The sequence below is a fragment of the Trichechus manatus genome, unplaced genomic scaffold, assembly GCF_000243295.1.
Source record: "Trichechus manatus latirostris isolate Lorelei unplaced genomic scaffold, TriManLat1.0 scaffold00282, whole genome shotgun sequence".
In the NCBI taxonomy this organism is placed as follows: domain Eukaryota; kingdom Metazoa; phylum Chordata; class Mammalia; order Sirenia; family Trichechidae; genus Trichechus; species Trichechus manatus.
Window position 1 is genome coordinate 1724031 of NW_004444218.1, and position 14694 is coordinate 1738724.

The window sequence follows — 14694 nt, forward strand, 5'->3', positions numbered from 1 at the left end:
GCGTCCGCGCCGTCCCGAGGCCCCGCAGCGCTCACCGGCCCGGGTCTGCAGCGGCGCACGCGGCGCCACCGCACCATCTTCAGCGAGGAGCAGCTGCAGGCCCTGGAGGCGCTCTTCGTGCAGAACCAGTACCCCGACGTGGGCACGCGGGAGCGCCTGGCCGGCCGCATCCGCCTGCGCGAGGAGCGCGTAGAGGTGGGTGCCCGCCGGTCTGCTGCCGCGGGGTGCGGCCGAACGGGAAGAGGCGTCCCTGTGGACCTTTTTGCCTTCGTTCTTCCGTTTTTAAAGACGGCCTCGGCCTGAGCACGGCCTGATTCGCTGGAGGGAGCGGCGCCAGGGGCCCGGGGCCGCAGTGGCGTTTTGGGCCGTTCCCGGGTTGAGGGGCGGCGGGGCCAGTCCCGGCGGGAGTGTTGCTAGAACTGGAAGTGAAAGAGGGTGAGGCTAGTTTTCTCTTACTGTTTTGTTTTAAACTTTTTTTTTTTCCCTGATAATAAAGGAAATACGCGTTCATATTCCAGAACTTGGGAAGCTCTGAAAAGCACAAAGCGCAGAAAGCGCGTCCTGGGCGCCGCCGGGTGGGGGTGGGAAAGGGGTCCCAGTACCGCGACCGGAGCCACAGTCCCTCTCCGCGGCGGATAAGGGGCGGTGGCGAGCGCAGGCAGCTGCTGCCAGGTGCCGCTCTGCAGCCCTCGACCGTCCACAGCCGTGTCCGGAAGCCCCGGGTGGGGGCAGTGGGGGACGCGAGTCCTGGGGCTGGGACTGAGCAACCCCCTCACCCCTCGTCCGCAGGTCTGGTTCAAGAACCGCCGGGCCAAGTGGCGACACCAGAAGCGCGCGTCAGCGTCCTCGAGGCTCCTACCCGGAGCCAAGAAACCACCCAAGGAGGGCTGTTGATGCTCTGGGAGCATCTCCTGGGCTTGGCCGGGTCCTTTGGGGCTGGCTCAGAGAGGACAGATTTACCGGAACAGGAGCTGGGAGAGGATGCCAGTCTCTTTCCATCCCGCAGCTTTCAGAGTCCTGAAGCTAATGCTCAGAGCAGCGCCCCTCAGCGGGAAGGGGGTGTCCCTTCGGCCCTGGTCAGGTCACCTGCCTCCATGAGAGGAAGGCACGCCCAGCACCTGGTGCCCTCTTCTTACCCAGTGAAGGCTGGCAGGAGAGTGGGTCCCATGGGGGAAGGAGGTGTAGAGCAGGCCAGCCTCCCCAAGGCCCCCTCAGGAGGCGCTAACCCCAACCCAGAAAAGGAACTGCCTCTTATCAACACGGGACCCAGAGTCTTCTCCAATGGAGTCTCCTTCCCCACTTGGGGGCATTCTGCCTCTCTCCTCAAGTGTGGACATAACCCCCTTCCTGGTCACAGCTGACCTGGCCTACTACCTCCCTTCATAGGCACCTTGGGGAGAGTCTGTGCACGTCCTAGTGTGTCCAGACCTGTAGAATAGGAAGGTTGGATGATGTAACCCCTAGAAGCCCCCTCCCCTGCTCCTCAGTCCTCTGAGTCTCCTGCTGTTACCTGGAAATAAACAAGCAACTACACTTCAAAAGCAGTCCAGAGTATGAAGTTCACTGTGTGGCTGCCTTTCAGAGCCCAGCTGGGGCCTTGCCCTTCCTCCTTCCTTCTCAAGAAGTAGAGGCCTAGCTTGTCTTTGGGAGGTAGCACAGTCCAGGGAGCCCTCAGATGGGGTGAGCCTGCAGAGTCCCTGTGCCAGGCTTTCCCCCAGCAGAGCAGATTGTTCCATGGATCATGGCCTGGCACCCTGGGGCCAGTGCTGGCCACTAGGTGCTGCTAACCGGCTTCTTGGGTAGGAGGTGTTCCTTGGTTTCCTCCCCTCTGGAAGATTTCCATGCTGTAGTGTTGGCCTCCCTCAGGGCAATCAATCTCTACCATCCTAGGGTGGGGAGGTTGAAGAGGGGGTTGGACTGGGGAGACTCTCACTGCTTTGGAAAATGCCTACCCTCCCCTCTATCTTTCTTGCCCCAGGGTGAAGTACAGCATGAAAACAAGGTATCTGTTCTCCCAGTGGGCCCAGGGCACCTAGCACTCTCTCCATCTGACTTGGGAACCTTATTCTGTCTCTCCATAGTTACTGGTGGGAATTGGGGTGCGGGGGGGTTCTCTGGCAGGGGAGCTCCTGGGTGTTGCAAAAAGTTAATGCATTCTGCTGGTTGGAGGCTCGAGTCCACCCAGAGGCACCTTGGAAAAAAGGCCTGGTGATGTACTTGTGAAAAATTAGCCACTGAAAACCCTGTGGAGCACAGTTCTACCCTGACACACATGGAATTGCCATGAGTCAGGATCAACTCGATGGCAGCTGGTACTGGGTATCTGGCAGGAGACAAAGTCCATCCATAAAACGTGCAGAAACCAGGGCTGTAGCTCCCAGGATGCTCCAACGCATAGTGTCCCTCAGCCCAGGCTGCCGTCGCACTGCTGGTGCCTCCAGGACAGGGGGCTCGTGCCTCCCCTCCTCAGGAGGCACGCTTCTGGCTGTCACAAAGCTGCTTTTCTCCCTAAATCCTGGCCTTGCCCTTGGAGACTGCACTTGTACATCTGGGGTCGTGACCATGTCCTGGCCAGCTTCCTGGAAGACTGGGACACCCCCCTTGCACTGGGTTCCAGGCCCCTTGTCCCCCTTGGCGGAGTGGATATTTGTTATTATGCAGGGCAGCCATGAGTGAGAGCTAGCCCAAGCTCTGCCTTCCAGGGACCAGGGGCTATGCCACCCTCTGGCTTTTCTCCTCCCTCTCTACCTGCTCCTTTGAAGGCTCACCCCCTCCACCTAGTCATTTACACAGGCATCCTTGAGGCTTAGTCCCGATCATTCCCCTCTCATTTCCATTCTCTCCCTGGCTTACCTCTTCCACCCTCAGGATCTGATTTTCTTCTCTCTGCCACATTTACACATCAGTCCCAGACCGCTCCCGACTTTTCCCTTGACTACTCCACCTGGAAGCCCACAGGCTTCTCAGCCACTTTGTCCACAGTGAGCTCTTCCGATGTTCAAACCAAGCACATGAGCCAGAGGGCTGGCAATTACCCTAACTCCTTCCTCTTCCTCACCCACCATACCTAGGCCAATAGTAAGTTGATTTTACCTCCACAACTCCCCAGAATCTATCTTCTCTCCAGCTTCTACTGCACCATTCTGAACCACCACCATCTCTCACCTTGACTATTGCAGCTGCCCCCAGGCTTATCTACCTGCACCCACTCTGGCTCCTCTAATTCATTCTGCATAAAAGCCAATGCAAATCTGAACTTACTTTTCCCTGCCTATAGCACTCCAAGGGCTTCTCATTGCCCCCGGAATAAGTTAAAACTCATCATGGCCCATGAGGCCTTGTGTGGCCTAGATTCTGCCCATCTGGTGTCATCTCTCACCTTACTCCTCCTTGCCTTCCAAAGGTCTGCTTTGGAACTTGCCCTGCTTCCTCCCACCCCTGATCAATGCCTGTTCATCCTTTGGCTCTGCAATCACTACCTGCCCAGGGAAACTTCCTGACTTCCCCCACTAGGTCGGATTCTCCAAATACAAACTGTTTTCTTGCACTTGTCACAACTGCAATTTTACGCTTGTTTGTGGGATGATCTAGTGTTTTAGTCTTCCCCACTGGACTGTCAGCTCTATGAGGGCAGGAACCATCACCACGGAGTCCCCAGGGAATGAAGGGATGACTGCATACTGTAAAAAGCAAAGTTATACTAAATTTATTTGGGCAGAATTTATTTGTTTGATGTAATTCTCCTTTTGGAAAGAAATTATTCCTGAAAAACGCTTAGGCAACTTTTGGTCCCCTTCAGTGAGAATTAGCCCTTTTCTGGGAAGCCCACTGTGCTGACTGTCGTTGAGGGACCTAATAATCTTTAACTAGACATTTCTTTATTGAGCCACCATGCCTTTTTTTTTTTTTTTTTTTTGTCGTTAGATAACTATCAGGCAAGAATTAGGATTTTTTTCTTGTATAAAGTTTGAATTTACTCTTTGAAACGCGTATATAACCAAAATTTCTCAAGAATCTGTTTTTGATAACAATACCGAAGCACACGTAATGATTAACTTTTCAGTACTAAACTGAAAGACAACGCCGTCGCAGGCGGACTCCCTACTGTCCACAGCACAGACGCGCGTGACCAACGTAAGGCGGGACGAAAACTACAACTCCTGTAAGGTCCGGCGCTCGTCGTGACGTCACATCGGAGCGCGGGCCGGCCTTCGACGCACGCAGCTCCCCCATTGGCTGGCTGTGTAAGGCGCCTGCGCAGTTGGTGCAATCCATACATCCTCCCGCCCCCATGGTCCTATGACGCTTCTGCTGCGTCCGGGCGGTCCTGGGGTAGCAATGGAGACGCCGGGCGCTTCGGCCCGGGCCCTGTTGCTCACCACTGCACCAGGGCCCGGGAGGAAGCGCAGGGCGAGGGCGGCGGGGGCTGCGACGAGCAAGCAGCAGGTCCTGGACGAGGAAGAGTACATCGAGGTACGACCTTGGTTTAGACGTCGGCAACTTCCCAGCCCCTCCTCGCTTTTTACTCCTTTCTTGTCTCTTGAGTCCCTCCCTTCGGGTCGTGGCGCGCTCCTTGTCGCCTGGCAGAGGTGGAGCAGCCCAAGTCCCTGCCCTTGGGGTGTGAGAGTCCCAAGGGGCAAGTAAACAGTGCAGTGGGAGGTGTCTTTGAGAGGGGAGGCATTAGTACTGTTACCAGGGGAAGGAGGCGGCGGTGGTTCCGTCTGTACGTGGTGGGGGTCAGGGAAGTAAAGTTTTTTATCAAAGCGTGAGTAGGCGTTTGGCAGACCGGAAAGATGGTGGCAAAGAGGGCGGTAACAGCAAGTGCAAAGACTGGGATCTGGAAACAGGTTGCAGTTGTGGCGGCACCATTGAGTGCGTAGACCTTGGTGGACCGTTGAAGTAGGTGTTGGTAACTTGAAGTAGATGTGAGTCTTACCGTAAACATTCAGAAAGAGTTGGCACGGGGATTGGAGGAAGTCAGTTCGCTTTTAGACTGGTAAAATTTGGGATGCTTCCGGGATATTCGGAGCCCTGGTGGCGCAGTGGTTAAGAGCTTGCTGCTAACCCAAAGTTCAGCAGTTTGAATACACCACCTGCTCCTGGGAAATCCTTTGGGGCAGTTCTGCGATTCCGACTCACAGCGACCCTATAGGACAGAGTAGAACTGCCCCATAGGGTTTCCAAGGAGCGCCTGGTGGATTTGAACTGCCAACCTTTTGGTTAGCAGTTGTAGCTCTTAACCACTATGCCACCAGGGTTTCCCTGGAATATATGGGCGGGTGTTATCGGTGGACAGCTGGGTGCACAGATGTGGAACTTAGGAGCAAGGTCTCAGACATGGGTTGTCTCAACTGGTGGTGGTGGTGGTGTAGGCCATGGGGTGACTGGCTGAAGTCACCCAGGAAAAAAGAGTTTAGATTGGAAATAGGGGGTCATCTATCATGGAGGTACAACACTCACATTGGTCCTGCTGGTATGGTGGTGGAACCAGCAAAAGAGAATGAGAACAACCGGTTAAGGGGAGAGAGAAGGGTTTTGTGGAAATCACAGGAGAGTTTAGTAGTGTTAGATGTTGCAGCTAGGCCACATGGGATGTTCATCCCTGCTAGAAGGTGCCCCCAAGCTCTGGGGATTGGGAGGTTACTGGTCATTGGGGCAGGCGAAGGTTGAAGGGACTCAGCAAGGGCCTTAGCATGTACATCAGTGGACTTAGAAGTGGGGGTGCCCAGATGGTGAGTCTGACTTTTGTTCTGATCTCTCCTGACAGGGCCTCCAGACAGTCATCCAGCGGGACTTCTTTCCTGATGTGGAGAAGCTACAGGCACAGAAGGAGTACCTGGAGGCCGAGGAGAATGGAGACATGGAGCGGATGCGCCAGATTGCCATCAAGTTTGGCTCTGCGCTGGGCAAGATGTCCCGAGAGCCCCTGCCCCCCTGTAAGGACTCTGCGGGTAGCAGAGAGGAATAAGCTAGCTGAACTGTTGCCTCAGGCTTACTCTAATCTCCGTCCCCTGATCTCCTAGATGTGACTCCAGCCACATTTGAAACCCCTGAGGTGCACACAGGCCCTGGCATGGTGGGCAACAAGCCCCGGCCCCGGGGCAGAGGACCAGAGGATGGTGAGTGAGCTCCCTCTTTCAGTCCCACAGTTGGGATTGCCCGGGATTCTCATCCTGTGAGGTCCTGAGGTGGTCCAAGAGGGCTGCAGATTACTTCTTGCCCTGAGGGGTCTCCTTGCCTAAATGGCAGCCTGCGGGGTCAAAGAACACTGGTCCAGGAGGCGGAGAGATCTAGGTCCAGCTCCCAAATGTGAGCCTCTGGCCCTCCTCTGTAGAATGGGAATAATGCCACCTCCCTCACCAGACTGCTCATTGTGTGCCAGCCACTGCCCAGGTACTTCATGGGCCTCAGAGCACTCCTTTCTTGGCTGTTTCCTTAAGACACCTCAGAGCCTCTGCACTGTTAACTCCAGATAACTGTGTAGCTCGCTCCTTCTCTTCTTTCAGACCTCTGCTCACATGTTACCCTTTTGAGGAAACCTTTCCTGATCTCCTAATGTAAAGTAGCAACACCCCTGCCACTCTGTGCCTTCCTACTTGGCTTTATTTTTTTCACTGTAGGACATAACATTTGAAAACAAAAATTTGTATTTGTTTATTGACTCTCTCATTACCTAGCGTTCCCTCCGTGAAAACAGGGACTTTGTCTTGCTTCCATCTGTGTTGTCAGCATCTAGAACAGTGAGTGGTATGTTGTAGGCAGTTGGCAAATATGTGTAGAACACTTGAACAAATTGTCTTCCACGTGTTTACTGGGGTGTAAGGCATTCAGGTGCGTACGTTACATCCCAATTTTACAAGGGAGTTTTTTAGGATAGAGGATTTTGAGTACTGTTTAAAATGGGTATATTGAAAGGGGCAGACTTCTTGGGGTTGAAAGCCTGTGATTGGGACTTCCTCATATTCAGGTCATCGCATGCACAGTTGGACAGATGTTATTTTCTACTAGGTTCTAGTCTGCACTATGCTGTGCTAACATGGATGCTGTGTGTGTATACACAAATGTGATGTCTTCTGCTTCACGACCCATTTCTTTCTCACATTAGCACATTCTATCATGTTGTGTTCTCAGAGCCTGATTCTCCAGCTGAAACGTGACACGTGAGTTACCTTTTTTGCAAACATAGGAATCCTTTCAACAACCTAAGTTGTAGATACCATTGCCATTCACATTCACAGATGAGGAAACTGAGGCTCAGGGAGTGTAAAAATGGCATGGTGTCATTCGACTTCCTTTAACTTCGCCAGGCGGGAGGAGAATCAAGATCATCAGCACAAGGCTGATCTCTGTGAGGTGGATGTCAAACAGACCTCCTCTCTCCAGCCTTTTCACCAATTCTGACACTGGCTGTCCCTCCCACGGCACTCTTATTTCTCTGCTGGGTTTTATAATTCATCGTAGCAGCTGCACAGAACTCACAGACTATACTTACAGTTAACGAGTTCAACAGGGAGGTAACAGGTTACAGTTCCGAATTAGGAAGCATGTAGGCAAAGTCTCCCTTCTTCAGTGCAGGACAGTTCTCTCAGCTCCTCTTGGCTATGCAGGGCTCCTCTCCCGGCCCTTGGCCTGGCCTCCACCCTGCTTGGGCAAGTGTTACGAAGCTCTTTTAGCTCTGCCAGTAAGTGCTCGGAGGCACGCCACTCCTCAGGAAGCCCCCTGCCCGAAGGCACTAAGCTCTCTTGCTCCGTGGGTTGGCACGCCCACTGTAGCCTCTTCACTTGGTGGTCTGGGAAGCCCACTGTAGCCATCTCGCGTCAGTCTGCTGGTTCTGCTGCTGCCGTTTCTCTGCTGCTCTTGCCGCCCTTTCTCACTGTCTTGTGCCTTTTCCAGTGTTACAGCTTTCTCTGTCTGCTGGGTCTTGGAGGTTCTCAGCACAAGGACCCTAGGTCCAAAGGACGCACACTGCTCCTGGCTCTTCTTTGTTGATGGTAGTGAGGTTTCCCCCTCTGCTCTGGGATTGGCTCTCTTTTTAAGCCTTGCAGGATGGCAAAACTGACCAGTCCTCTTGTTAGGGTTCCATACACCTTATTCACATGGTACCACCCAATCATTTTGTGGGAGTCACAAGACCATGTACGGCTAGAAGGGCCACATTAAGTTATTGACTCCACTGCAGGGAGGTGGTAAGTTCTGCAGCTCTCAGGTGGTAGGTGGCAGAATGGGGTTTGTGTCCTTAACTTTCTGATCCCAGATCTTGCACTTATAACCATTGTGCTTTGTGTGCAGTCTAGCATGTTGTAGGTATGTAAGACTGTCGCTAGAATGGGAAGGAAAGGCTCTCTCTGACCTCCCCGCTGAAGTCTGCAGCACCCCACGCAGTGTGATGGCCCTGCCGCAGCAGTGGAACCAGTTTTGATGGTGGTGTTTGTGGCTGTGGTGGCTGGGGTTGTGCCCAGAGTATGCGAGCCCCTATCCAGAGCACAAGGACATATGGGGTCCCAGGGCTATCAGGGCTTGCTGACAGAAAGAGATTTATGTGACAGACAACCACTTGTAGCATGGTACCAGAAAGAGAAGAACAGTTAGGGTGGAGAAATCCCAGCTAGAGAGGGAGAACCCTGCTCTGGGAGTTCAGGCAGGCTCCATGGCAGTGGGGGCTTTGGCGGTAGACCCTGTAGGACAGGTGTCGTTTTGGCCCAGGAAGAGCCTGGCTGTGATCACAGCACTCTGCTTCCAGTTCTGAATCACAGTGCTTGCTTCATCTGGCATTTAGTGGATGAGCAGAGCTGGCCAAGGCATCTGCAGAGTGCCACCTGGGAACTCCCTGGGCAGTCAGTGTGGGTGATTCTTCCCACAGCTCTGGAGCCCTTCGCAGTGTGGGCTCTCACAAACAGAACGCCCGAGCAAGAGTTAAGGTTGGGAGTTCCAGCCCTGTTTGTAGGATGGTGTCACTCCTGGGAATGGGTGACTATGCAAACTGGTGTTCATGGTGTTTATAGTACTGTGTTCCCTCTCCCCCCACCGCCAACCCTGAGCAGGAGAGGCTGGAGAGGAGGAGGAGAAGGAGCCGCTGCCCAGCCTGGATGTCTTCCTGAGCCGGTACACAAGCGAGGACAATGCCTCCTTCCAGGAGATCATGGAGGTGGCCAAGGAGAAGAGCCGGGCACGCCACGCCTGGCTCTACCAGGCCGAGGAGGAGTTTGAGAAGGTGTCCCCAGGGTACAGGGGCCTAGAATCCTCTGTTGGAGAGATAGGGGTCGTCTCTGGGCAGGGGCACAGTGCCTGGGAGCCTCTCTGACCCCCACTTTCCTCCATGTGATTGCAGAGGCAGGAGGATAGTCTTGCACTCCCATCGGCAGAGCACCAAGCCATCGAGAGCAGCCAGGCTGGAGTGGAGACCTGGAAGTACAAGGCCAAGAACTCCCTTATGTACTACCCAGAGGGTAAGCAGGTGGGGCCAGGCAGGAGTGGAGGGAGGAGCAGGGTAGAGTGAGGGCTGGAGCCATGTGTGTCTGGCCCTGTGTGAGGATTTGACCTTTAGGGAGTGTGTACGTGCTCCCTTGGTGTCCTGGGCCCCAGGCAGCCTCGGTCCTGGTCTGTCTTGGAGAGGTGAGTGGGTTTGTGTGTGAAGTCAACAGGAGGGTAAGGACCTCCCCAGCTTTGTTCAAGTTCTGCAGACGTGAGCCTGAACTAGGTCCAGTGCTTTTGTTTGGCTGACAGAGAGAGCATGCTCCTGTCGCTCAGCAGGCGGGTCTGAGCTTGGGCCTGCCCACCCCTTTGACACCTGTTGCCATCTCTGCTTGACCTGCCAGGTGTGCCTGATGAAGAGCAGCTGTTCAAGAAGCCTCGGCAGGTGGTGCATAAGAATACACGCTTCCTCAGGGACCCCTTCAGCCAGGCCCTGAGCAGGTCCCAGCTCCAGCAGGCAGCTGCCCTCAACGCCCAGGTGAGCAGGCTGGGGCCAGCAGATCAGATGTGGTATGAGCTAACTATGGCACCACACCTGAACCTTCCTCTCTTGAATTTTAGCTGTTTCTCGCAAATTAGGACTGTTCCTGGGATTGGCAGAGCTCAGGAGTGCTGACATATTTGGGGCCTCTGTGTGACAGGGTCCCTAAGTCTTTTCTTGGCCTGAGTGGACTTCCATTGGGGTACTGTCTTGGTCAGACACAGCCTGTGGGTCCAGGTCTGTGCCAGCTCCCTTAGGTGGGCATGAGAAAACAGAGGCCACTGGAAGGGTGCTTAGTCTGGCCAGACCCATGCCTGTGCACTAGGCAGGATTATGGGGTGGACTGTGAGGTTGTCAGGAGGTGGGGAGGCCATTTGGAGTCTCTTAGAGGTGCCTCATGGGAAAGGGACCAGAGCACAGGTGTCTGTGGGCAGCATTGCCCCTGCAGGGGCTTGGACTCAGTATCCTCTGAAAGTAGCGCATGTGGGTGGGGTGCCTGAGACTGAGGGCCCTGTCACTGCCCTGGCTGTGAGGAGGGACACTTTCGTTGTTGAGAATGCTTGCTCGGACAGGTCTCCAAAAGCTTCCTTCCTTCATTTTTCTCACTCTGTTTCCCAAGGGGGCTGCCAGCCCTGGAGCTCTGGCTCTGCCCTGAGGAGGCAAATCTTCCAGTGTGTGTCTGGGCACCTACCCTTCGGCCAGCTGGGGAGAGTGGTTCTGGCCTGCCACTGCCAGGCCTCCCTGACTCAGCTTTGTACTTGTCATTCCAGCACAAACAGGGCAAGGTGGGCCCTGATGGCAAGGAGCTGATCCCCCAGGAGTCCCCCAGAGTGGGCGGATTTGGATTTGTTGCCACCCCGTCTCCTGCCCCTGGTGAGATATATGCACCCTGCTGGCTGGCTGGCTGGCTGGCTGGCCTTTCTTCCCTGGGACTGCCTGTGGGGAGGTGGGCTCCTCGGTTGGCACCAGCCACTCCCAGTGCTCCACTGGGTCTGCCCCACACCTGTGTCACTTAGGGACCTGAGCTCCCCTTCTGTGCAGGGGTAGGCTGGGCTCTGGGGCCGTCCTGCTCTGGGTCCCTAGGCAACCTGGGCTGGTCTGGGCATGGCAGACGGGCTCAGGCAGACCAGGCTTGGAGTGTATGTTTCCTACCCACTAGCTGGGCAGGCTCCCTACCTTGTTCTAACTCCGGGACAGAATCTGGGTTTGTGGTGAACTGACATGTTGGGACTCTGGTGGACAGGCTTGTTCACACTGACCGTCCTGGGGTGTGCAGGTGTGGGCCAGGCCCCATAAGGGCAGAGTTGTCCAGTGGGCTGGCTGTCTGGGTTTGTGGCGAGAGGAGTGTTGTCCATTGGGTGGGCTGTCAGGGTGTGCTGTTCTGTGTGAAACGTGTGTAGAAGCCAGGCCATGGTCTGCAGGAGGCATTCTATATGGGCCTGAGTGTGCTGTGTCTGGCTCATTGCACGGGCTGTGGACAAGGTGCTTCTGGAGAGGGGTTGTAGGGCCCAGGGGTCAGGGTGGTGCCAGGTGGATTTCTCTGGTGCGGTGGGTATATGCAACTCCCACGTCATTCCTTCAGGCCACCCATCTTTGCTCCCTGCCTGGTGTGCCCCCACCTCCTCTGCCCAGACCCTCCTGGCCTGTGTTGCCATTGCAAAACCATTGCTGTCGAGTTGATTCTGACTCATAGCAATCCTATAGGACGGGTAGCACTGCCCCATAGGGTTTTCAAGGCTGTAATCTTTACAGAAGCAGATTGCTACATCTTTTTCCTGCAGAGCGGCTGGTAGGTTTGAACTGCCAACCTTTCGGTTAGCAACCAAATGCTTAACCACTGTGTCGCCAGGGCTCCTGTGTCACTAACAGTCCTAGGATAATGTTCTCTGGTTGTGGTTCTCCGTCTCATCGGCAGGCAGGGCACTTATGCACGTGATGTTTATAAACAAATTCAAATAGCACTGTAGGATGGGGAGGCCCTGGGTCTTTTCTCACACTTGCCATTCACAGAGGAGACACTTGGGACTTGGGAAACATGGTCGTCCCTCCCCCCTCCCAGACACTGGCACGGGTCTCTACACTCTCAGTGCTCGTTGTGGACTCCTGGGAGGTTGGGGAGTCCTGGAAGCACTAAGTGTCTTCTCTGCCTTTGGGGTGGGGTGTCATCATTGACTGCCAGGAGGTCCCACCACAGGGACCTCCAGCTTCGCTAGGGTGGGGGCCTAACTGATCCAGTCCAGCTTTTCTGGGGAGCCCCCAACCCCCCAGGGTAAGCCCCACAGCTACAGGGGCCCCCGTGACCTTGACGTTGTCTCAGAAGGCAGAGGTACCAGGGTTTTGGAATCCTTGGGAAAGGAGAGATGGCCCAGCTGATGGCCCTGGGGTTAGTTGGGATGTGCATGAGGTGAACTGACTGCAGCAGGAGAGAGGGTCTGGGCACTGCCCCATCTGGGATCCCCTGGCCTGAGGTGGTTGTGGTGGGCTCTCCCTCTGTAGGTGTGAATGAGTCGCCTCTGATGACCTGGGGTGAAGTCGAGAACACACCCTTGAGAGTAGAAGGACCGGAAACACCCTACGTGGACAGGACTCCAGGGCCAGCCTTCAAGGTGGGTTGTGGCAAGGGGAGCAGTGGGAGGACTTGGGGTGGATGCCTGAGGAGAACAGGGCCCTGAAGCTGGCCCCAAACCTCTGTGGTTCAGTGCAGAGTCTCAGACTTCAGCCGCCAAATGAGAGCATGATGCTGAAGACAGGTGTGGGCAGTGGGTGGGTAGATCAAGGAGCGATCTGGGGGACTAGGGGCCAAGGCAGTAAGACGGGGTGGGGGCCATTCAGCAATGAGGCGATGGGCTCAGAGGGCCCTGTGTGTTCCAACTGTTCTGCAGGCCTGGGTGCTGGGAGGGGGTCCCAAAGCTACATGTTCAATGGGACATAGTTTCTGTCCTCAGAAGGTCTGTGTGCTTCGGGAGAAAGGACTCTGATTACAGGAAAACATGATTGAAGAGTCATCAAATTGTGAGACTGGAACCCCGTGTTGTAGGGCTGATGAGAGTGGAGGTTTGTGAGACTGCAAGGGGAGGCAGGCTCTACGTGGGCTGGGCCAGATGTGAGTGCAGCACAGGAGGGACAGGGAGCAGGGTGGCAGGGGGTCTGTAGAAATTGGGGTTGCCCAGGAGAGAGTGGGTGCGTGGGCAGGTAGGTTTGGCCCCGGAGAGCTGTTGGGAAGGTGAGGTATTCCAGTCTGCAGAAGTGTGTTCGGGAAACTGACTGTTGTGGTTTGGAAAGGGAAAGAAAAGACGTGCCCAGAAGTTGGGAGTGTGCAGGTCCTGCTGTCGGGGGGCTGGGCCCTGACTCTGGAGTGCCGAGAGAACACAGGAAGCAGAGACAAAAGGGTAGACAATTAGGTTGTCTGTTTTATACTTAATTCCAGAAAAATTAAGTATAAAAGTCTAGAATTAATATAGAAAAGGACCCCTGGTGGTGCAGTGGTTACGTGCTTGGCTGCTAACTGAAAGGCTGGCAGTTCAAACCCACCAGTTGCTTTGCAGGAGAAAAGACCTGGCAGTCTGCTCTTGTGAAGATTTCAGCCTAGAGAATCCTATAGGGCAGTTCTGCTCTGCCCTGTAGAGTCTCTCTTGGAATTGATTTGATGGCACACGATAGCAACAATTAAGCTAGGTGGATGAATAAAAGGTAATCTTGAACCCAAAAAAACCAACCAAACCCGTTGCCCTCAAGTCAGTTCTTACTCATGGTGACCCCATGTGTTACAGAGAGAACTGCTCTATAGGGTTTTCCTCGCTATAATCTTCATGGAGGTACATTGCCATGCCTTTCTTCCGTGGTGCTGCTGGGTGAGTTCAGACCACCAACCTTTAGGTTAGTAGCTGAATGCAAACCACTTGTGCTACCCAAGGACTTAATTTGAGCCAGTCCATTTGAAAGTGACAGGTATCAATTTGAAATGCAGTGGAAAAAGAGATTTCACTCACTGTTAGCACCAGATAATTTAGAATGACTAGAGATAAACGTTCATAAAGAAAATCACAGAACCTTACCACAGACGTGTGAGAAGGATCCCTGCCAGCAGACAGAGCCCGAGGACGTGGACCCTGCCTGTTGGCAGAGCTTTCCCTGGGCGAGCTCCTTGGATGGGAAGATGTCCAGCATAGCCCTCCTGATTCTGCCCCAGAGTAGTTCATGAAATGCACACCCAGGCAAAATGTAGGCAGAGGTTTTATTACCTTGATTCTAAAATTTGGAACACAAGGATAATCCAGAAAAGCTTGAGATACTAAAGCATATTGTAAGGCTATAGATGTTTTAAAGTGTTCCACTGACACTAGAAACTGCTGGTCAATAGCAAATGAGAAATTCTGAAACAAACCGTAGTCCAAGTGAGAATGCAAGATATGGTAAAGATGGCAATTTAAATTGTGCTGAAAAGCAGAGTATCTGGAAATCAAGTAACCCAAAACCAAACCCACTGCTGTCGAGTTGATTCCGACTCATAGTGACCCTATAGGACAGAATAGAACTGCCCCGTAGGTTTCCAAGGCTGTAAATCTTTACAGAAGCAGGCTGCCACATCTTTCTCCTGCGGAGCAGCTAGTGGGTTTTGAACTGTTACCTCTTGTTTAGCAGTTGAGCGTTTTAACCACTGTACCACCGGGGCTCTTTAAATCAAGTAAACTAGATGCTTTATATGGTAGCAGGACAAATTCTAGAAAGTTGAAAAAGTTAAC

General features: G+C 54.0%; 2 protein-coding genes across 2 annotated transcripts in view; both read left to right on the forward strand.

Annotated features, from left to right (window-relative positions):
• The window catches only part of GSC2 (goosecoid homeobox 2), a 3154-nt gene extending 2260 nt beyond the window's left edge, over window positions 1-894 (forward strand). The window contains exons 2-3 of the mRNA XM_012559609.1: window positions 29-195; window positions 790-894. Of these exons, the coding sequence (XP_012415063.1) occupies window positions 29-195; window positions 790-894 (272 nt within the window). The remainder of the gene's footprint in view (window positions 1-28; window positions 196-789) is intronic.
• A 3422-nt stretch (window positions 895-4316) lies between these two features.
• The window catches only part of ESS2 (ess-2 splicing factor homolog), a 12374-nt gene continuing 1996 nt past the window's right edge, over window positions 4317-14694 (forward strand). The window contains exons 1-8 of the mRNA XM_004390097.3: window positions 4317-4473; window positions 5768-5936; window positions 6024-6119; window positions 9042-9211; window positions 9329-9446; window positions 9816-9949; window positions 10723-10825; window positions 12449-12558. Of these exons, the coding sequence (XP_004390154.1) occupies window positions 4339-4473; window positions 5768-5936; window positions 6024-6119; window positions 9042-9211; window positions 9329-9446; window positions 9816-9949; window positions 10723-10825; window positions 12449-12558 (1035 nt within the window). The 5' untranslated portion in view covers window positions 4317-4338. The remainder of the gene's footprint in view (window positions 4474-5767; window positions 5937-6023; window positions 6120-9041; window positions 9212-9328; window positions 9447-9815; window positions 9950-10722; window positions 10826-12448; window positions 12559-14694) is intronic.